Source organism: Xyrauchen texanus, chromosome 3, assembly GCF_025860055.1.
Source record: "Xyrauchen texanus isolate HMW12.3.18 chromosome 3, RBS_HiC_50CHRs, whole genome shotgun sequence".
In the NCBI taxonomy this organism is placed as follows: Eukaryota; Metazoa; Chordata; class Actinopteri; order Cypriniformes; family Catostomidae; genus Xyrauchen; species Xyrauchen texanus.
The window spans coordinates 43,741,296-43,766,336 of record NC_068278.1 but is presented as its reverse complement, the minus strand read 5'-3'; the positions used below and the strand labels follow the sequence as shown (position 1 = coordinate 43,766,336).

Here is a 25,041-nt window from a genome sequence, read left to right as displayed (position 1 = left end):
TAAGTGTTCAATAACGTACATGTGGAGGTTCCACTGTTTTAACAGTCAGAACAGGGTAAAAAAGGAAAAAAATATATAATTCTCTCTTTTCCATGAAAATTTAGAACAACAGAAAAATCTTCAAATATCCAAGCCCACTTTACTATGTTCATAATTAAGAAAAAATATGCTCTTTGCTTGTAAAATTATTATTTCTTATTTCAAACACAAGGGGGAGTCACAAATAAGCAGAGGATGGGTGTCAGGACAATGTCACCTGGGATTAGTTTAAATCTGCTTGCAGTAATCCATGTCTTCTCTGTGTGTGTTTGTGTGCATGTGCACAGTTGCTTTAAAATCCAGATCAGTGTGAAGGTACAGTGGACTACCAGAGCGCTATAATTTGTGTTGAGTTATCTGGGTCAGTGTGAGCAAATGGCAGACACCCTGAGGGATCTATACAGACAAAAACAACTGTACAATCATGTATTCCTACATGTCACAGACAAACGCTTCATGCTACAAAGACCATACACTACCCATATCCATACATGCATAGGGTGTTGTAATGTAAAAAAGAATTCTGTGAATGTTTTACATTTAATATTTGTTTGAATAACCTATAATTCATATTTCTGTCTTTGTGAAGGCATGTTGTATTGGCTTATAGTTCCAGGCAACTTCAAAATGTATTATTATTATTAACCTGCAGAGGCAAAACCCTCATTGAGACTTATACTAAAATATGTCCCCTTTTTCTCAAGATTATTAAACTCTATTATTAAAATGAATATTTACAAAATGTCTGAATTGTTTGATGTATTGCTTACAAGATTTTTCATGTTTACCCATATTACATCTAAAGAAAATAATTTCAAACTTCCTTTAAAATAATCTTGAATGGTCAGTTTCACATTCAGTTTCCAACAAGGCACCTTTGATTCCAGTGTGACTTTTGGGTACTTTTCTATTGTAGGTACTTTCTAACAGCTGTAAAGAAAAGCTTGTAACTAACACTCACATAGCCCTTTTCCACCGACATGGTTCAGGGCTGGTTCCTGGGCCAGTGCGAATTCTCGAATTAGTCCACGCGTTTCCACCACAGAAAAGGCAGTTCTGGTGCGGAAGGTGGTTCCGCACCAACCGCAAAAGCTTGCTGGTCTCAGACGCAGGAACCGATTATGTCAGGATGCAGAGGACGGTATAATGTTTCGTCACAAGGAAATTATTTCCCAAACAACAACAGAAGCTACCGTCTGCAGCAAGGAGAACTTTTTCACTTTATAACAACAAAAACTCCACACAAATATGGCAGACGAGGATGAAACGAGCACTCTTCTAGCGATATGGTTTTAAAATGAGATACAAGATAAGAGAAATCGCAAAGGAAAAAAAAAGAGTCTACGAGGAGATATGGCAAGAAATGATGCACATGGACTTTAATCAGAAGATTTCATCAGTCCTATATAGCTGATCTAATTACAATTGCCCACTTTGTTAGCTTTCCTTTCATACTTCTCATCTTATTTTGTGCATTGTTTTGTTCAGTAAGGGGACTACCCACTTATTTAGTGTGATTGCGGCTATCTATTAAGGTAAGCCGGTGGTATTCTCAATCAAGACGTAAACATCTTATATGCTATGGCAAAGCCCCAAATATAGCCATCTGCTACACCAATGTTAATAAAAATTCCACTGTTACATTTGACAGTACTTAGTAAATTAAGCAACAAAGTAATGTAATAATGCTACCTATCGTGAGCATAGATGTTGTCTCTGGCAATCTTGTTATGCAGTGTAAAAATGTTTGATTGCATTTCTCTGTATATTAACATAAGTCCCTAAAAACAGTAGTAAGTTGTACACAAACAATACAATGCACCATGATAGTTTTGGGCAGGTAAGGTAGTCACGTAAAACTACCATGTAGCCAGTAACCTGTTACGCCACTGTTCGGTTCTCAAGCAGATCTCAGATCAGTGAAAAAGTGCGGCCCGTTTGCGAGGCTCTAGAGTTCCCGGATCTAAGCGGGCTCTGCAAGAGAACCATCAACATTTGGTGGAAAAGGGCTAACATACACACTCCCTCCAATAACCTGCCACACACCCAAACACACCTACACTGACCTGAGGGGATTAAAGTGCCGTGGCTCTGATCTGTCTCGTGGGGGTTGTGGCAGGAGTGTTGTGGGTCGCCCAGTGTTAATCTCCATCTCCACAGGCACAGCTGCATGGTGTGACCTGCCAAGCCGTGAGGGTGAGGAATGGGCAGTGGACCCCAATGCAGGATCTAAAGAGCGCCTGTCTGGGGTTTTGTAGGGGGCTATGCCCTCATTGCGCCAGTGAGGTCCAGGGCTTGTAGAGCGGGAGGAGTGAGTGCTGGAGCTCTTGCTGTGAGGACCCTGACCACTCGCTTTACACTGCTGATACCGGTGAGCTGTTGAGGTCAAATAAAAGGCATCAGACAGCTTTTTTAACATTGACATTTAGTCAAAAGGTCAAAAAAAATGATGAAAATATTCATATGAAATTATATGAAATGAAATAATTTTTAACCTAAGGAGACAGTTATGTGTCTGTTAATATATAATTATGATGTCTTATCTGTTCTGATACATGAGCATTATTTTTGAGTTTCAATGAATGGCATTATACGGCCTTCTGAGGCAGCTATTAATAACCTATTATAAATGACAACAAAAGGGCCATGAATTAAACAAATAGTGTTGAGTCCTGAAATTAACCCTTATTAACCAAACAACAATAGAAACAAAAACTAGTATAACTCGAATGTACAATACTGTTAGTAAGCAAACTAAACCAAATTAGATGCACACATCACATTGTTTGCTAATTCCAAGTAGTCTAAAGCTCAGAGACAGGAAATGAGACACTTAAGTGGTGAGCTCACCAAACGCGGCACAGCGACAGGGATCATGTTTGTCGAGGTAATGCTCAAGTGTGTCCCAACCTCCACCCACACGCACCATCACATGAGTCCGTAACACCTACAGAGAGAGAGAGAGATGAACACACATTCACACACCCACAGTAAAATTCTATTCTGATCAACATTTATTTAGCTTTGAGTTCACAGTTGAGGAAGGAATTCAAAAACTCTTTATTTGAGTTTCATGGTTATGGTATTAGAAATGTAAACAGCTGGTTAAAGAGTCTAGGCTTTGTACTTTTCCACTGGAGAAACGGAAAAGTACAAAATAAAGTTTAATGTTGAAAAAGATTAGTCTGTAAATATTTTTCAGTTCTAGGGCTCTGATATACAAAGATTACATAGTACAACTTTAAATGCAGCATTTGTTAGTCAGTAAAATTTGAGACTTTTAGAGGATCTAAAACTTCTGAGCACTCAAAGTAGGAGGAATAGCAACACTCAACATGAAATCAAACTGGATACTATTTACTTTGTTAATGCATGATCCTGGTCTTACGATGCATTAGTGCACATTCCATTCATTGTAATGAACTTGCTCTTCCTCTGCAACTACTTTCCTTTTCTGCAGACGTCAATTAGGTATGGAATGCCCACTTTTCAAAATCCAATCAATTCCCAATTAGTTCTGCCCTACATGTATTTATTTGATTATTTTTACACTTGTCATGTTTTTGATGTGTTTCATGTGTATGTATGTTTAAACTGATCAGATTAGTTTATATTTTCTGTCTCTTTTTAAATATAACACAACACATAACAGCCATGAAAAAAGATTAACATGTCAATAATACAGTTGGAACATCATGCTAGGCTGCTGTTTATTATGATATCAAACTCCTGTGTCCAATAGTGCTATTTAACAGAGCTGCCCACCAATAATTCCTCTATCCATCTCACTGCTGCCTCCACTCCCTTCATTATCATGACAACACACTATGACAGAGCTGGAGAGAGCACAAAACGACAACATGCACATCCCCCCCGGCATTCAGAGAGAGCAGAATGGATGATAATTAGCATAGAACCACCCCTCCTTTGAGCCATGTTTCTTTGTTTCTTCACTGTTGAACAGAGATAAAGGCAGGATAAGAGGTTACCATTGATTCATTGATCAAACCTGAGTCAGGAAAACACTCTTTCCCAATCTCTATCTCTCTGTTGTTGATTGTGTACTCCGAACCTGATGAAGTTGAGCCATTTACAGTCTTAGCATTGCTAAACTACATCTGCTGAGCACATGCTAAGAAAAAATCGTGAGTGAGTGTGTGCCGGTGCCATGAAAATAAAGCACATCTGTCAGCTGGCACAAAGCCCACCTCCACAAACTTACACAAGATTTCATTTTTAGAAAGACTGAAACACAAAATTGAACATACATGACAAACCTTAGACTGAACCGTATGTATTATTTTTGTGATGTGATGATAAAATAATTGTGAAAATGTAACTTCAGGTAGATCTACGCTAGCTTTGTTGGTAACAATCGACTTTTATAGTCCCTGCTGGAAGAAAAAAAACAGCTTAAACCTGCCAAAGGAGGTGTTATCTGGTTTGAGCTGGTCTCCCAGCCTGGCCAGGCTACTGTTAAGCTGGTCAAGATGGTCCTTCAGCATGCCCAGCTGAAAAGTGCCCAAAACCCTCACTGGCCTTTCACCTGAAAACACGTTTTTGCCTCCATCTGTGCTGTTTTTTATTTGTTTTTCCATGTAACCATGCACTAGACGAATGTATTTGAATGTTGTACCAAAGCACCTTGTTGTTTTTAGTGTCTTGTGCAGGAGCACCAAGTGTTTTTAGATGCCATCTCAGGTTACAAAGAACATCAACTTTTAAAACGCATCTAATAAAACACACATTTTCTGTTCTATTCATCATGTTGCATCTACATTTGATGAAAAAACATGTTTAGCTGGTATAAGTTGTTTTTTCAGCAGGGTTTAATTTTCTTCAGCCAGTGGGAGTGTTACACTCCTTAACAGCTCAACTCATTTGCCCCTTAAAAAGCACTTGAAATTCAGCCCTTGAGTCACCATGGCAACAGGCACGAAACATGCTAAAACCATAATCATAGAAAACAGTAAACAAAGCTAATGTCTCTCATGCCAAGGTCTCTAACTCCAGGGGTATAAGTGTGTTGTTGTAGTCTGCCAACATCAAAATGATGGCACAAGTGTTTTGAACCTCTGAATGAGGTGCCCACCAAGAAGATCTCAAGGTCATATTTTTTTCTCTTTCCTTTTCACTCTCCATCTTCGTCCCTGCTTTAACACAGCTGAAATTGGCATGTGAATGGCCCCTGCTTCACCCCATGGAGAGCTGCTTTTGTTAATTGTGCTGGTGAAGGATGATGGCATGATGGGTCTATATAATCACTGGCACAGTAAATAAAAGGGCTCAATCTAACAGCACAAGCTAAGTGATACACACTAGACCACAAAAGTGCACACATACACATACCAAGGGGAAGAAAACATTAGGGACAAGAAACAACTGAGAGCTAATCAAGACAGATGGAGACAGGGAGGGAGAAGGGAATATAAGGTTACAGTTATATTATCCTTGCTGAGAAGAATCAGATTAAATTTAGTTAAATTGATTCAAACCTGCTGAACCGGGGGAAGATAAAATTCCTTTAAAAAAAATCCTCCAGCTGAAGGGGAAAATCTATAGACTCAACAACATGTATAAAGTGCATGTAACACATTCACCCACCCATAATCACATACTAGTCCAGAGAGCTGGGTAGAGGACAGGAAATGACATAAGTGTCTATTTTTGTGTGCATTATGAATGGGTGTGGGTGGTTTAAAATGCATTTTGACAACAGACCAAGTATTGAATAGGTCAGCATGGAAAACTATGTAAACACCATTCAAACCTCAAGATGACTTATTAAGAAGCTATAATTAGTATAGTCTGGCCTCCATTCTGGGCATGCTAAGATACTAATACACAGAAGCAAAGAATCAAACAGTAAATAGGAGAATTGATGTATGTATGGTGCCACTTGTCTTTGTACTAAGACAATTCAATAAAAGAAAGCTAAAGAAATATATATGTGGGTTTAAGCAAACAGGAAAGAAAAGATAGCATCTCCATGATTAGACAGAATAGACACATCAATGAATAGCTATTGGTGAAAGAGTTAAGATTCATCTAAAATTAAGTAGGGCATACCCTAATGAAGATCAATGCGCTGGAGTCGCCCACTTTGTACTTCCCTTCTGATACTTTGGTCATGGGGAACTGTGATGGACAGGAGCACTGGCCCAGAATCTCCCTCACCTACAAAACACAATATGGAAATACATAACATACATGTGTAGACAATCTTCATTAGAACTCAACAATACTGATACAAACAAATGTTTTATTATTTTTGAGAGCTGTATAAATGTGTATAGCCCCTATAAAAATGTTCTAAAATAATCTCTTTTTTTTCTCTTGGATTTTCTCCCCTTATGGAATTCCCAATGTGCTCTAAGTGCTCTAAGGTGACGTAGTGACTTGCCTCAATCTGGATGGCGGAGGATGAATCTCAGTTCATCAATCTGTGCATTCAATCCGTGGCTTGTTGAGCACGTTACCGTGGAAACCTAGCGCATGTGGAGACTTCACGCTATTCTCCGCGGCATCCACGCACAACTCACCACGTGCCAGAGTGAGAACCACATTATGGCGACCACAAGGAGGTTAACCCAACGTGACTCTACCCACCCTAGCACCCGGGCCAATTGAGCGCTAAGGGAATATAACTGAAGTCATGATATAAAAGAATCTAAAAAGAATAAAATTTCATAATTTGATACCTATGTATGAATCATACCTATTGTATTAAAAAAAAAATTTATGTCAAGGAATTTTACACTTTCCATGTCTTAGTCGAGTTGATTACACTATCATAAGAAGGCCACACATTGTTTTGGATATTTTCCACATTACCATGGTATTCTGTATCACAAGTACCTTGTGATATCTTCTAAACACCATAGTGCATTAGTAATCATTTGATACAATAGAACAAAGTGTCATGGTATTACCATCTGATATAGGGCTGCATGATATATCACATTTAACAAAATATCACAAATTTACATATCACAATATCAGAAATGGGTAGTAAGTAACGCACTACATTTACTCTTTTTGGAAACAAATGTACTTTTATGGGTATGTTTTATGGTGGGTACATTTCACTCTTACTCAAGTAATTTTCTGATGGAAAAAAAAAAAACTTTTACTTGGTTATGATGGGTGGCATTCCTGTCGTTACATTACTGGTTTTAATTTAATTTAATAAAAGTGTTAAAAAACGTGTAATTTATTGAGGTTTTTGAATGAGACTCTTACGACTGCAGAACTTAACAGCTGCATGCTGTCACTCGAGTCGCATTCAACACTACAGCAGCAAGCGTGCAAAACATTTCTTCACACCACACAATGCCTTCATTTTACACTAAGACAAGGATATACAGTATTTCGAGATTAAAATTGCAGCTCCAACTTAAGAAAACATGGTGTGGTAAGTTTTAGAGATTGTGATAATGTGGGCTTGTCTGTGTCATGGTGATACTCATTCATTTTCAGCATGAATCTGTAACTATGGGCTCTTATCACCTCAGTTTCTAAGTTTACATTTTCAAATCAGTGCTGCAACATATCAGTGCCTACTGCATAAATCCTTGTAAACATCTGCATTAAGTGCAAATGTTTTGCCTTACCTATCGCAATTGTGAACATTTCTGCATGTGTAAGGTTGCCGTGTGCACAGCGTTTGACAGATGTGGGCGGCTTTGTCTGATGGAATACAAGCTTCCAAACACAGAGATAAGGTACAATTTACTCTTAGTTTATAGATCTAAATTCTAAATTCTTTAGACACTGAAAATGCTGTCACTATGTGATTTTATTTTAATTTTATTTTTTTAATAAATTCGCAAAGATTTCAAACAAACGTCTTTCACGTTCAAAATATGAAAAAAGTGAAGCGCTGTGAATACCTTCCGGATGCACTGTATATCATAAAGTTAGATATTTATCTGTTTCTCACCCACACCTATTATATTGCTTATGAAAATAATGTAATGCTGCCTCTATGTACTTTTTGGAGCTTAAAGGTTCTGATCACCATTCACTTGCATTATATGGACCAACAGAACTGAAATATTCTTCTAAAAATCTTCATTTGTGTTCTACAGAAGAAAGAAAGTCATACACATCTGAGATGGCATAAGGGTGTTTGCATTAGGTGAACTATTCCTTTAATTTGATGCATGGAAGAAAGATGTCATATGGGCTTGGAACAACATGGTGGTGAATGATGACAATTTCCATCAAAAATATATTAGGTAACAAGTTAGTCCATTTGAGCCTTCTCCCTATTCACCATTCAATTATTTTCACCACTTCCGTGGTGATACTTTATTGTGATAAAGTCATTCACTAAATAGGGAGCATCAATCAATCAATCAATCAATCAATTTATTATTTATAGAGTACTACTAAAAACAACTGGCGTTGACCAATGTGCTGTACAATAAAACATAAATTCCCATCAGATACAATCAGCACAACGTCACACATAAACAGAGCAAATAGAGTAATGCGTCACGTCACAAATTGTAGGCCAAATCAAATAAAAATGTTTTTAGCTTAGATATAAAAATAGGTAGTGTGAGGGCAGTTCTAATCTGAATTGGTAGGCTGTTCCAAAGTTTGGGAGCTGCTACGGCGAATGCCCAATCACCCCTAGACTTTAATTTAGACTTTGACTTTTACATCATATAGTTCTCTTCACTGATAAGTGCATTCAATCCATACTTCCAAATTAAAGTTCAGTTTCAGGCTGCAGATAATGTTTGGACCACTCAAAATATTTGGCAGACATGGGATAATGATAATGATAATCATAAAATAGATTCAGAATTTATAATGTATCATTTTTATTTCCACATGGTTGGCAGCGATTGGATGATGCTGGCCAATACTTTGAATCAGAATAATATGCTAATTTGTTGGTAACGTCTCAAAAACATGAATAACCAACACTACTGGAAACAAACAATTTGATGAAAAACATCGACTTTGTAATTTCTATAGCTTTGTATTATTAAAGATTTCACAACGTAGTCCCGCTGGACATAAATTTTTAGAAAACGATTTGCTCTAGAAAAAAGAAAAATAAATAAATATATATATATATATATATATATAGGAACAAAAGACAACTATGACTGTGATCTCTAGAGTGTTAGTAATTTTTTCCTCCCAATAAACTTCAGTATATTTGGGAGGTGGTGGTTCCAATGTTCTGTGCACTCAAATGACGTCATCATAGGCTTATAGCATTGCATATCGAATATCGCATTTTCCAACTTCGTATCGCATTTAGCATTTTTCCCCATATAGTGCAGCCCTAATATAAAACCATCTTTGCACCACCACATTTCTTTTTATAGGATACTGGTAAAAGCAGGAACTTCTAAGAGTCCACTACAAATTTTGTATGCTCATTTATTTATATACATTTCTTGTAGTTTCAGCAAGAAATATATAACAATCCGTTTCCATTTTTTTCCATTTGACTCGGCAGATTTCCGCTGAATTGCAACATTTGTCATTCATTAAAGTTCTATGCATTCCCAACCTCTTGCATGTTTGTGTATTTTTTATTTTATCCCCTTTTTGCCATGCCCAATTCCCATTGCTTACTAGGTCCTCGTGGTGGCGCAGTTACTCACCTCAATCCGGGAGGCTTAGTTGCCTCCACTTCTGAGACTGTCAATCCACGCATTTTACCACGTGGCTTGTTGTGCATGACAACACAGAGACTCACAGCATGTGGAGGCTCATGCTATTCTCCGCGATCCACACACAAATAACCATGTGCCCCATTGAGAGTGAGAACCACTAATCATGACCACGATGATGTTACCCCATGTAACTCAACCCTCCCTAGCAACCAGCCAATTTGGTTGCTTAGGAGACCTGGGTGGAGTCACTAAGCACACCCTAAATTCGAACTCGTGACTTCAGGGGTGGTAGCCGGCGTCAATACTCACTGAGCTACTCAGGCCCACACATGTTTGTTTATTAAATATTTCAGCTAATTTCATGATGCTTTCAGCTACCAATAAGAATGCAGTACTCTCGGCTCCATTTAATACATTTATTACAAATGACATTTAGTCACACTCAGAGACGCACATGTTCCACTGAGTGTTCAGCAGCACCTGAACAGAAGCAGTTTCCTGTAAGAAACACTGAGTCATATCCCTTACCTCCCTTTAACTCGCTGCATGATAGAATGAAGGAAGCAGGGAGTGTGTGTCCATGTGAGTGTTACCGGATCAAATGTTACTTTTTTGTTGGTCTTTTGCTTTCTGACTTCTACCGTCCTGAGGTGATTAACTCACTCAAAGAGCCCTACCTTTCCTATTCCTGTCACACCTTAATTGAATCACTCTCTAGGGGAAAACAAAAGGTCTCTCCCACTCATACACAAATACAGAAACAAAGAGCCATTTCTAAGTTGCGTCATGTACTGATCAGATTTGGGACTTTCCCAATGATTAACTCAAAGGCACAGACACCGCATGAGATGTAATTATGGATGTGAAAAAGAGTGACGTAACAGCATGGCAGCGTGTGTGTATTTTGATTTAGACCAGCAGAAGCCGAGCGGTCAGGCTGGTTAGAAAGTGCTGTACTGGGTGGGGTGAGCATGGACTTGAGCTCCCATTCTCTAAAGTCCACTCTGATGTTTTTCCTTTCTGTTTGCTTTGAAAAGACTCTCTTAAATGAACGTGGCCCCAAGGCCACAGACAGGCTAAAACAGGCAAAAATCAATCAAGCTCAGAAAAGAGAACAGTATTGTATAGGACAGGCTTGAAACTCACAAATTAATTTGTAAAACCAAAACTCTCTTTCTCTTAAAACACACACACACACACACACACACACACACACACACACACACACACACACACACGCACACACACACACACACACACACACACACACACACACGTAGTGTTTCCATGTTTTATGGGGACTTTCCATAGACATAATGGTTTTTATACTGTACAAACTTTATATTCTATCCCCTAAACCTAACCCTACCCCTAAACCTAACCCTCACAGAAAACATTCTGCATTTTTACATTTTCAAAAAACATAATTTAGTATGATTTATAAGCTGTTTTCCTCATGGGGACAGACAAAATGTCCCCACAAGGTCAAAAATTTTGGGTTTTACTATCCTTATTGGGACATTTGGTCCCCACAAAGTGATAAATACACGCACACACACACACACACACACACACACAAACACACACCTCCACCACTTTCAAACAAAGAGGATGAATAAGACAAAGACACTAAGTCAGCAAAAGAGGCAAATATTAAAAATCAAATTCCAAAGAGGATATCTGCATGTGTGAATTGTACAAAATTGTATTTTCTTGACTGGCTTCTCTTATGTTAGACACTGCTTTATAAAAAACCTATGGGAAACACATCCTTATATCCAATTTGGCCAAGTTTCCAAAGATGAGATTTACAGATTGCTGGTGGCATGATGGAAAAAATATATTGCCTCACAGTCACTGAGAGTTCATTGACTCTATAATGGTCTGTGATTTGAATCTTACACATTATTGGCCTGTTTGGATGATTAGAAGGTTAAAGCTGGAATATTCTATAATTAGACCAACTTGGTCAATGTCCATTTAGGCGGCACATGTATGACAGTTACCACAAAACCCAAATGAACCGTAATACAGACTCTGACACGCTCTTTCCCCTTACACTCTGGTTCTCTGCCCCAAAAAATCAGACCCCCCTCTCTCTCTCAGCCACTTTCTCTCTGTCTAGACATCTGTTCTGGAAACCCATTAACCAGTGACTAGCAGTGAAGTTTTCTGTAGTAACAGACACACATTGAGCTTTCACACTGTCTGAATGTATGATGTGTAACAGAACAGTGGAACTATACCAGGGTTACCAGTTAACAGTTTTGAGTATTTCATTCATAATGGCCAGGAACTATAAAATTATTTTTGAGAGCAGGCCACTGAGAACTATTACAAACTTGACTGTGTGAAATCTAATTTACATGAGGGGGAATCACTTTTGCATCTAAATGCTAATTAATTTACACTAAACCTAAACCCCAAAGTGCAGGCTATAATCTGCTTACAACCTCAGTCAGACTTAGTGAACAGAAAGTGATGTTTGTGTGCCTGTCACTACGTGTGTAACTTGCATCAACCAGCAAACATCTTTTTTTAAACAACTTGTGATTAGTTCACTCCATTATTTTAATCGCAGCAGCTATTTACACTGAGTGTAAAAGAATGGAAGATGCTATTTACATGATGCTATTAAGTGCAACATAGGATAGTAGCTCTTTTCATTCTGTGTAAATATAGATACCATTTGCACCATGTGTAAATAGCATCTTGTTTACACAAAGTCCAAATAGTGTGAGATGATATTTACTCAAAATGTAAATAGAAGTAATATGCTGTTTGAACTAATGGTAATTTGTCTGATCTGTAGTGAGTGGAGTTCGTGAAAAACACTTTGCAAACAAGGTTGGTGTAAATAGACTCAGTCTTAATTAGATAAAGCTTCACAAAAGCTTTTATTCCAAATCAATTGGTTTACAGTGCATTTTCACCTCATTTTCTGGTGTTCAAAAATAATCTCAACAACAAAACATCAAATACTTGCAGTGGCGCTTCTACTACTCTTCTGTTTTGCAGAGCCATGCTGCTTATACATTCAGTGTGAATACAGTCATCTGTTAAAATGTTAATATGATAATAAGGGTCGGAGAAGGTAAGAAAATGGTCATATAAAAATAACTTATGACTACTGTTGGTGCTAGAATCCTTGACTTGCATTGTAAGCAGACTTCAAATAAATCAAATGAAAACTACATATGTTTTGGCCTGTTTTAAAAAAGATATTGTGTGGCTTCAAATGACTTGGAATTAATATTTTAAAGATGCTACATGTAATATCTTTACTGTACCAAATCATAAAATGACCATAATATGTCATTAGAGAATTAGGAAACATGCTAAGTTGAAATACTGGCTTCTACAATAGACAATGCTACAGCCAGTATGTCTACTTTGAATTTTCCATTCCGGGCCAGAATTTTGGTTTATGTTTTTGATCCTGCCAACTGCCCAATCCGCAATAGTATTTTGACACTACCGGGTTGCCAGATTTGAACAAAAACACTGCATGCTGCAGCCATGGAAGCCAGCAACAAACTGAATCAGAGATAACACATAACAGAACATCTGTCTAAAAACCACCATGACCAGAGGCGTAGTAAAACAACGATAAATATCGGAGATGCCTTTGGAAGATGGAGACAGCTTAAAGCCCAGAAATCCTTTAAAATTATGCTGAATTGGCTAATTTGCATGTCAACATTCCCACATGAGCATCGAGTCTGGTGGCGAGGCAGACAACTCTCCAATATTTTGAATTTGGACTGCAGTACCAATTTCAAACTCTTTTAGTCAATGTTACATATAGCACCTTTAAGAAAAACATTATAAATGTTAAGTTCCTGTCCTGTGTTATCCACTACAGACTTCCTTGGTTTTTTCATTAAAGACTTTGAATTGAGTTACCTTTTGCATTTGGATCCGTTTGTGGCACTCGATGACAGAATAATCCAACCACTATGGATCCAGCAGAGGAGGAATCGTTTTTTTCAGCGGTAAGGATTCAAGGAGCTATGCTGGGCCGGCACGAGGAGGAATTATCTGCTGCCAGACTTGCGGTGGAGAATTTGGTTGCACAGGTGAATGATTTATCTGCTCGCCTTCTTCAGGTGCACCAGGAGTCACCAGCTGTTCAGGGTCGTCCTTCTTCCCCAGAGCCTCGTGTGAACAATCCCCATGTTATGCCGGTGAGTCGACTGAGTGTCGAGCCTTTTTGATTCAGTGTGAGGTGGTGTTTTCCCTGCAACCACAGACTTACGCTAGTGATTGCGCCCGTATCGCCTTTGTGATTTCGTTACTGACTGGGCGTGCACGTGAGTGGGGAACCTCCGCTTGGGAGGCAGGGACATCCTACTGCAGTCGTTTTGATCTCTTTAAGGAGGAGATGATTAAGGTCTTCGACCAGTCTGTTTTTGGTCGAGAGGCTTCACGTCTTCTGACCACCATTCATCAGGGGAACCGAACTGCAGCCGATTTCGCCATTGAGTTTCGCACCCTGTCCACCACATGCGAGTGGAATGAGCCTGCCTTGGTCGCTCGTTTCCTGGAGGGCCTTAATGTTAATTTGAGGGAGGAGATTTATGCTCGCGGTTCACCGGACCAGCTCGACCAACTGATAGAGCTGGCGATTCGTCTCGACAAGTGCTTCGAGCAACGACGACGTGTTCGAGCAATCTCCGCTACACCTGGTGAGCCATCTACTTCTGCTGCTTCCCGTCCTGATCCTGAGCCCATGCAGTTGGGTAGCATGCGTCTCCGGGCTGAAGAGAAACAGCGTCGCATCTCCAACAGACTGTGTCTCTACTGCGGCGCGGCTGGCCACTTTGCCGCTTCATGTCCGTTAAAAGCCAGCGCTCGCCGGTAGACCGAGGAGTACTGGCGAGCGCTACTGTGACGTCCTCCCCATCCAAGTCCCGCACCATCCTGCCCGCGGTTCTTCGTTGGGCTGGTTCTACTGTTTCATGTTCTGCCCTGATCGATTCAGGGGCTGAGGGTAATTTTATGGATGAGAGATGGGCTCGGGAACATAACATCCCTCTGGTGGACTTGAACAGCATTACCACCGTCTTCGCCCTAGATGGTAGTATTTTGTCTGAGATTCACCGTGTCTCCCGTCCGGTGAGTCTAGTTATCTCTGGAAACCACCAAGAGACTATTTCTTTTCTCATTTTTCAGTCTCCCTATACCCCCATTGTTTTAGGACATCCCTGGTTAGTCCAACATAACCCTCATATTGACTGGGTCAAGAATACCATGTTGTCTTGGAGCCTTTCATGTCATGTTAATTGTTTAGTTTCTGCTATTCCTGTGGTTTCTTCTGTCGCTGTGTTTCAGGAGGAGCCTGGAGATCTGTCTGGAGTCCCGGAGGAGTACCACGATTTGCGAGCGGTTTTTAGCCGCTCCCGGGCCGTTTCCTTACCACCTCACCGTCCTTACGATTGCAGCATCGATCTTCATCCTGGTACCACGCCACCCCGCGGTAAACTATATTCTCTCTCCGCGCCCGAACGGGAGGCTCTAGAGAGATACCTCTCCGAGTCGCTTGACGCTGGGATTATTGTCCCGTCCTCCTCTCCTGCCGGTGCTGGGTTCTTCTTCGTGAAGAAGAAGGATGGCTCGTTGCGTCCCTGCATTGATTATCGGGGACTGAACGACATAACGGTCAAGAATCGTTACCCCTTGCCCCTTATGTCGTCAGCTTTCGAAATCTTGCAGGGCGCAAAAGTCTTCACGAAGCTGGATCTACGTAACGCATACCATCTCGTTCGTATTAAGCAGGGAGACGAGTGGAAGACCGCTTTTAACACCCCTATTGGCCACTTTGAGTACCGCGTTCTTCCGTTCGGATTGGTCAACGCCCCCGCTGTATTCCAGGCGTTAGTCAACGACGTCTTGCGAGACATGTTAAATATCTTTGTGTTCGTGTATCTAGACGACATCCTAATTTTCTCACCCTCTCTCGAAGTACACGTCCAACACGTTCGCCGTGTCTTACAACGACTACTCGAGAACCGCCTTTTGTCAAGTCGGAGAAATGTGAATTTCATTCTCGATCGGTCACGTTCCTGGGTTCGGTGGTCTCTGCTGAGGGTATCAGCATGGATCCCGAGAAGGTGCGAGCAGTTCTCGACTGGCCTAATCCAGATTCTCGTGTTGCTCTCCAGCGGTTTTTGGGATTCGCTAACTTTTACCGACGATTTATTCGTAATTTTAGTCAAGTCGCGGCCCCTCTGTCTGCTCTCACCTCGACCAGGTCTCGATTCGTTTGGTCTGAGGTGACGCAAGATGCATTCGATCGACTCAAGAGGTTGTTCACCTCCGCGCCCATTTTAGTCACTCCGGATCCTGAGAGACAATTTATAGTCGAGGTCGATGCCTCCGATGTTGGGGTGGGGGCTATTTTGTCACAACGATCTTCTCGTGATAACAAGGTCCATCCGTGCGCCTTCTTTTCCCACCGTCTTTCGCCGGCTGAGCGCAATTATGACGTAGGTAATCGGGAGCTTTTGGCGATTCGGTTAGCTCTAGGGGAATGGCGGCACTGGTTGGAGGGAGCCAGTGTTCCATTTATTGTTTGGACTGACCACCGTAACCTCGAGTACATCCGTTCCGCCAGGAGACTTAACGTCGTCAGGCCCGTTGGGCGTTATTTTTTGGTCGTTTTGATTTCTCGATCTCGTTTAGACCAGGTTCCAAGAACCTTAAACCCGATGCACTCTCGCGGCAGTTCGGTTCTTCAGTGGACGCTTCGACCAAGGAGGTTATTGTTCCCCAACACTGCGTGGTCGGAGCTGTCGTCTGGGGAGTCGAACAGGCCGTAAGGAGGGCCCTTTCACGCGTTGTCAGACCGCCCCGTGCCCCAGAGGGTACGTTATTTGTTCCCGAGACCGCTCGTTCAGCCGTTCTCCAGTGGGGTCATGCCTCTAGATTAGTCGCGCATCCCGGTGTTAGGGGTACCTTGGCCGCTATTCGCCGGAGATTTTGGTGGCCCACTAGAGAACGTGACATTCGTCGGTTCAGTAGCGTCGTGTCCTGTCTGCGCCCAGACTAAATCAGGCAATTCTCCGCCGGCTGGCCTTCTCAGACCACTTCCCATTCCGTCACGCCCTTGGTCGCACATTGCTTTAGATTTCGTTACCGGTCTCCCGCCATCCGCCGGCAACACGGTTATTCTCACTGTGGTCGACCGTTTTTCTAAAGCAGCTCATTTCATTCCTCTTCCTAAACTACCGTCCGCTCGTGAGACCGCCCAAGTAATGGTTGATCACGTATTTAAGATTCATGGTCTTCCTTCGGACATTGTTTCTGACAGAGGGCCCCAATTCACCTCTCAGTTCTGGAGGGAATTCTGCCGACTGATTGGGGCATCCCCAGTTTGTCGTCAGGATTCCATCCTCAGACTAATGGGCAGGCCGAACGAACTAATCAGATTCTCGGACGCATGTTGCGCAGCTTGACTTCACAGAGCCCTGCCTCTTGGTGCGATCAGTTGTCCTGGGCTGAATACGCCCATAATTCTCTGCCGTCGTCCGCTACTGGGTTGTCCCCATTTGAGAGCTGTCTCGGTTACCAACCGCCGCTTTTTACTTCACAAGACTCTGAGTCTTCCGTGCCTTCCGTACAGGCCCATATTCAAAGGTGCAAGCGTACTTGGAGGAGGGTGAGATCGGCCTTATGCCGCACTAGAGCACGTACTTGTAAAGCTGCGAATCGTCGTCGGGTTAAGGCCCCTAGATACGTATGTGGGCAGAAGGTGTGGCTTTCCACTCAGGATCTACCTATACACGAGGGCTCACGTAAGCTCATGCCCCGTTTTGTCGGTCCCTTTGCTATTGTGAAGGTCCTTAGTCCAGCGGCGGTCAAGCTAAGATTATCTCATCGATTACGCCGGGTACACCCCGTATTTCATGTGTCTCGTATTAAGCCGGTTATTCGCGCTCCCACCCGCCCTACCCTTCCTCTGCCACCCCTTGACGAAGACGCTTCCATTTTCAGAGTTCGCAGGCTGCTCGATGTTCGCCCTCGAGGGCGTGGCCACCAGTTCTTGGTGGACTGGGAGGGCTACGGTCCCGAGGAGAGGCGGTGGATCCCGGCCCGGGACGTCCTGGACCGCTCGCTCATCGAGGATTTCTACCGGGCTCGCCAGGCCTCTCCCTCGGGAGCGCCGGGTGGCGCTCGTTGAGGGAGGGGTACTGTCAGGATCTGGGTTGTTTCTCTCTCACTACACACACTCGTTCACACACTCCTCTCTGTCACACCAGCACACACACACTTACATGTTTACACACTGTCTTCACCTGTTCATCATTTCAATCAGCGCTCGCGCTGATTTGCAGTGACACCTGTTTCTAGTCTTGTCTGATTACTCTGTCTACTTCTGGCGTTTGCTCTCTCTGTTCTGTGTTGGATTATTGTGTGTGTTATGCTCTGTGTAATGCTCTCTCATCTGCCAGCAGTTACTCACCGCGCCTTGTCTTGTATAGCTGTGCTCTTCTCTGTGTTACCTGTTACCTGCTGCGGGGAGTTTCTACCGGGCATCTCCGCTCTGAACCACTTACTGTTTTGGATCAGGACTTTCCGTTCAAGTGAGCTTTCTGTTCCACGTTACCTCTCCAGACAAAGTATCCTCTGTGGGGCTGTCTACATGGAGAGCATCTGTTAAGTTCCTGTCCTGTGTTATCCACTACAGACTTCCTTGGTTTTTTCATTAAAGACTTTGAATTGAGTTACCTTTTGCATTTGGATCCGTTTGTGGCACTCGATGACAATAAATTAATAAAATGAAAAGTAAGTTCTTTAAAAAAGTGCTTCACGGAAAGAAAATGAAAATTCTATCACCTTTTTTCCCCAAACTCATTTTGTTTGGAATGAAAGGAGGGTGAATACCTGATGACAGAATTTTATTTTTGGGTGAACTATTCCGTTAAGCTCTATTTGCAGTCTCCTACCATTTGACTGAATGAAAACGGGGTTTACACAGAGCTGAACAGACAGACTCCCTGTAATATTCTCATAGCATTTATTTGTTGATTTGAGGCACCACCCTTTCCAAAAACTGTGGAGACTTTATTTAAATGCATGTCTCACCAGCATGATGCATTCAGCTGGGCCACAGTCAGCACCACATACACAAACAGAGCAGAAACAATATGATTTGTCAGTGATAGGGACAGAATGGGAAAATGCTGCCTCTGCACTGCTCTGGGGACAGTAATAAGATATCTGCAGACTGTGTTACGGATGCACGCATCTCATGGGGAAAACATACTGGCAGACAGAGAGAGGCGGACCCCCAATGAAGGGGAGGGGGTGAGAGGGCAGGACAGGAGATGATTGCATTTCAGATGTGTATAACTTTCTTTCTTCTGCAGAACCCAAACAAAGATTTTTTGGAACAATATCTCAGCTCTGTAGGTCCTCAAAATGCAAGTGAATGGTGACCAGAACTTTGAATCTTCAAAAAAATATAAAAGGCAGAATAAAATTAATCAATAAGACACCAGTGTTTAAAACCATATCTTCTGAAGCGATAACAAATAAGAAAATTCTTCACATTATTCTCTGCGGCATCCACCCACAACTCACCACGTGCCCCACTGAGAGCGAGAACCACATTATAGCGAGCATGAGGAGGTTACCCCATGTGACTCTACCGTTCCTACCGGGCCAATTTGGTTGTTTAGGAGACCTGGCTGGAGTCACTCAGCACGCCCTGGACTCAAACTCACGACTCCAGGGGTGGTAGTCAGCGTTAATACTACTGCTGAGCTACCCAGGCCCCCTACTTGATAAGCATTTTTAAAACAATTCAAATTTAGACAGATTTGCTAATGATTAATTCTAATTCATACCGATTTGTGAACCGGCTCAACTGATTAATTGGAAAGCACAGATTCAAAACAATTATTTGCACACAAATCAAACATCAATATGGCTCATCACTATGGTTTGCGAGCAATTTTTTTAATATTTTAGAGCAGAGAGTATATTCATTATAGACATTTAGATTACTTTTCCAGACTTGGAAAATGCAATTTTAAAATTCCCTGATATTTCCAGGTTCGCCATGAACTTGAATAATTTGTTCTGATTGAACATAGAACTGAATGAAAAGGTGTTCTTTAAATAAATGCATATGTTTGTAGACTTTAACTCGCTGCATCTTTGTTTTGTTTTTCGTTACCACACAGCTTACACTACCAGCACACCATCCCAAGTGCTGTTATCTGTTCTGCTTTGACTGAGTGTATGTCTAGAGGGAACACTCTCTGTTTATCAACCCGTTTCCTCCACCATTACACAGCAGCTCTAAGAGCGGGCATCAAAGATATAGCACCGGGTGCGGTCGGCCTGGAGACTTGGACAAGGAAATGGAGCATCTGAGAGATAGTGAGCTGTATCTGGGTCTCTGATAACTTTGGGCTACCTGTTATACACAAACTCAAATCGATACCTTTAATGTTTGACTGATGTGACCTCATGCAGAAGGCCAGCCACGATGAAGAGAGAAGGACCCTTCCGGGTTAGATAAAAGGGTGTAAGGGTGGATTGTTTTGGAATAGCTGAATCCTATCTCAGATACCGTAATTGCTTGAGAATCTCGAGAGAGTGTAAAAGGACACACTTGAGTAAATTTCAAGTGAAAAATATTTGTAGACCAATATGCAAACTTAAAAAAGTCTATAAGAAAACTGTTTGATTCTTTATGAAGCATGAGGTAATGCATACTGGGACAAGGATTTTGAGTTGTACTGCAGTATACATGTCTACACCTTTAAAATCTGTATCATGTTTAACTATAGTTTTATCCAAACTGCTACTGAAAAACCATAATACATGATTACTGGATCTCATTCAAGCAGTGTAAAAAGTTTTCATTGTTTTTACTGATTATACTGTACTAACAAATAGATCTAGGCTTTTTTTGTTAGAGAAAATGCTTTCTTCAATGCAAGTCTACAGGATATTTCACCCATTTTATCATCCATCTCATCAGCCAAATTTAAGTCTGATCACTTAAAGGAATATTCCAGGTTAAACTCAATTGACAGTATTTGTGGCATAAAATTGATTATCACAAATAATTATTTCGTCCATCTTTTTCTTTAAACAAAAGAACACATTTGGGTTCCAGTGAGGAACTTAAAATGGAAGTGAATGAGGCCAATCCGTAAACATTAAAATACTCACAGTTTCAAAAGTATACCATAAGACATAAACAATATGTGTGTTAACATGATTTTACTGTGATGAAATCACTAACAAACCTTTTCTGTTTAAAGTTATATCCAATTTTACAACTTCATTGCCATGACAATGTAATGTCAACAAACTCTAAAATGACTGTAAAATGATGACGTAAACAACTTTACAGCTCAAATAATGCACAAGTTTAAACAGAAGAATTAATCTAAGTGCTTTTACATAATTATATTCCTCACATTACTGCATTTAATCCCTCCAAACTTTGGCCTCATTCACTTCTATTTTAAGTGCCTCACTGTATCCTCGAATTTTGCTTTTTTTAAGAAAAGGACAGACAAGTCTAAATAATTTTTTGTGGTAGTCAACATTATGCCACAAATGCTGTCGATTGAGTTTAACTTGTATTGAACCCAGAACATTCCTTTAAAAAAGTAATAGCACAACTCTCTTCAACAAGTTGCATGATTTGAGTTATTATTTACTGTATGTCTGTTTTACAAATTATGCCGGACAAGTTATACATTCATTTATATATATTCTTAAGGTTAGGAGTTTGGTTAAATCCCGAACTGTAAGTAATAGTAATAGTGTTGCTTGCCTTAGCAATAAAATAACTAATAATCCTAATAACTATGCAATTATAGAGGTAACTATTGTTACCATAGTGCTCAGGGGCATCTCAAAGCTGGCTCCTCTGTGTTCTTTACAACACAAACAATATGTGAGAGCACTTATAACAATATATAAACAGTATGATACTGTTTGAGCAAAGTCTGAAAACTTCTATCCCACAGAACAACATTTGTTGTTTCAGTTGTGCAAGAATGAGAAATCTGAGAGGTGAGAGGTTTATATCTGATATCACTAGGAGATATCCACGACTGGGTGGATTCAAACCTAAACATAATCATGGCCTGAATCTGAGACAGTGTTCTCTGGGCCACAGGTGCTGTCTGGTACTTTAGAAACTATTTTACACCTCCAGAAGGGGGTGAAGTGAGCTGCACCAGCTGAAACCCACCTAAGATCAACATTATACGCACAACAAACAATAAAATATATACACTACTTTGCCAAAAGTATGTGCACACCTGAAACATGGCACTCATATGTGCTTGTTGAACATTTAATTTCAAAACCTTTGGCATTAAACCATCCCTTTGCTGCATAATAGCTTCCACTCTTCTGAGAAGTCTTTCAATGAGATGGCTGTGCAGATTTGCTCCTATTCAGACACAAGTGAATCAGTAAGGTCAGGTGGTGATATTGGGCAATTGGGGCTTGACTTGCAGTCAGAATTCCAATTCATCCCAAAGGTGTTCAGAAGGGTTCTTGTGCAGATCAGTCATGTTCTTCCACATCAGACTCAGACCAATATTTTATGGACCTCACTTTGTGCACAGATGTATTGTGTAAGCACAAAAGTCAACATAGTTTTACAGAGAGTCAACATAGTTTTCCATTACTTAGTACACTGGATACAGACAACACACTCTCATGGATCTCTAAAGACTCTTATCTAATTTGTCATCCTTCACAACAACACCACTGAAATTTCCATTACTTAGACACATGCACATAAACACAGAGAACTAACCAGACAAACCAGGTAATTAGGAAATAGGGCTTAGGATACATTTAAGATGAATGTTATCTTTAAATCTGTAAATGACAGCTCAATTGCAACTCAACTAACATGACAGAATAATTTCCTTATAGCCATTTTGTGAACTGTCAGTGACTGTCGAATCTGAAAAGTTACACTCCAGTAAACACACTATAAAGGCTAGTTGTGGTTTGTGCTTAAGGGTAGAGCAAAATGTGTGTTCTATCAAAGAACAAAAGCTCTCCTCAACATCACAAGACTGTCACACGCCTGGCCTTATTATGATGACACCAAAGCTAAGACATGGGAAAACAGCTACAGGGAGATACACTGAGCTATGCACTTATGTTAATACCAAGTAACCCCTTGGTAACAATATGGTATAATTCCAACTATATGAACTTGAATTTTTGGAGTTATTGTTTTCCATTTGTTTTTCCATAGTCCAATGCATATTTGGCACACTTTCATATTTTAGCCTGTGTAAAATATGGTCAAGGAAATACTACACCAAGCCAAAATCTGCATTTATTCTTTATATTATAACGCTGCATGTATAAGTATTCCTATGTATAAGTTAGAGTTCACAGCCTTGGTTCACATTTTGGAGGACAGGCAGCATATTATTATTATTATTATTATTATTATTATTATTAAGGATATTATTATACAGAACATTTTCATTTAGGTCCCTTAAAAAAAAAAAGCACTGTGGTGGAACCATGGTCTGAGACTATATAGCCTGAAATGAACCACTTCTATTAAAATGAATGGGAGAGATTGAAACACCCAATAGAGAGGGTGTAAAAAAGGAAGTCCAGCCTTCCATGTAAAGAGCCAAATCACCTTTCAGATTTAGACATTATCTGTCATTTAAAACTTCGGCTACGTCATTTCTGCTACACTAGCACCACTGAAAAAATTGCCAAAAATAAATAAATTTAAACAAATGTTTAAATGTTAAATCAGCTTTCTTGAGCAATCAAACAGATAAGGAAAATAAAATAAAATGTGCACTACTAAATTAATCTACAATGTATCACAATATAAACAAATAAAAGTAAACATTGACATATTTCATCAACACTATTGAAACAGGGGTTTAAAATGGGCAAGGAGGAGGCGGGAACCGGCTGAACAGTCAAAATAATGTTTAATGAAAACTTAAAAAGACATAAACATAAACACACACGGCAGCTGCGTGTGGCTTTCTCTTTCTAACTGCCACTTCCGGCTCGGCCTTATCCCACTCCTCTGCTGATTAGCCTTATTGGGGCCCCATTCAAGTACATAAGAGTGCAATTTGTAAGCCACTTGTATTGATAGAAAATAGCTGCCCAGGAGCATCCCCAAGATGGCCGCCGAGTAGACTGACTTGCCTTGACAGGGACTTATTGACACTGTCCAGTGATGGTATCAGATGGTAATACCATCTCACTTTGATATATAACATAGTATTGAATGATTATTATACACATACATCATGGTATATACATGGTACTCCAAGGTACTTCAAAGAACACCATGGTACTATCATGGAAACATGTCACAAATGGTGTAATACCACAGTACTTATAAATATCTTAGTACAAAATTATTACCATATTTATATTCCATTTACATCCTACTACAATGTACAGTATACCTTGAAGAATACCATGGTGCTAGCACAGTTCATGTCCAAAACACCTTGTGGTGGAACCATGGAACAGTGATGGTATCAGAGGGTAATACCAAGGTACTGAAAGACTACCAATTTACCACAGTATTTAGGTGGTACTCTAAGGTGCCTCAAAGTATACCATGGTATTACTTTTGTACCATGTCCACAAAACACAGTGGTACAATGTGCTAATGTTACTATGTTTGCATGCCATTCAGACACATACTAATCACATTCATGCTGTGATTCAATTAGCCACAGAGATACAGATATCAGTTAGCTTCCATGCTGAGCAGATACAGACCCGCATGCACAAGTTTTCATCTACACACGCTCAGTTACACATTCATGTATACACATGCGTGCACACAAACAAAAGAATGAGCATAAACAGGTGCTATTTGAAATGACACATACAGCCCTCTCTACTAGTTCAGTTAACAAATGAACACTGTAGCCCCCAAAGATAAAAATATATGTCCTATGGCAACATAATCAAAGGCATAAATCAGCATGACCATAAAAAGAGAAAAGAATGAGTAAAGCTGAGCTCACATGGGAAATATTCATACACACATATAGAGAGAGAAACTGAGATATTCTCCTGCAGCAAGCTTGTATGAGCCTGACCCAGCACTAACTGCAATGACCTACTTTTCCTGTCTCTCTCTCTTCGTCTCTCTCTCTGGTGTAAAATCCATTAGAGGCAGGTCTAGCGCGTACAGTACAGGCAACTCTGGCATACTGTCTCCTGCTCTTACATGCACTGAACTATGAGGTTCACTGAGCAACACATCACCCCAGCTGCCCTCACTTTTTCTGTTGCTCCCTACATTCTCCATCTTGATTTTGTTACTCTGTCCTCTGTTCCCCTCAATATTTTA

The 25,041-nt window shown here is 40.6% G+C and overlaps 1 protein-coding gene across 1 annotated transcript in view; it reads right to left on the bottom strand.

Annotated features, from left to right (window-relative positions):
• LOC127627595 (GAS2-like protein 2) overlaps nucleotides 1–25,041 on the bottom strand; it is a 45,651-nt gene that overhangs the window by 9,104 nt on the left and 11,506 nt on the right. Inside the window, exons 2-4 of the mRNA XM_052104036.1 lie at nucleotides 6,109–6,216; nucleotides 2,890–2,986; nucleotides 2,106–2,415 (exon numbers count right to left, since the gene is read on the bottom strand). Coding sequence (XP_051959996.1) covers nucleotides 2,106–2,415; nucleotides 2,890–2,986; nucleotides 6,109–6,216 — 515 coding nt within the window. The remainder of the gene's footprint in view (nucleotides 1–2,105; nucleotides 2,416–2,889; nucleotides 2,987–6,108; nucleotides 6,217–25,041) is intronic.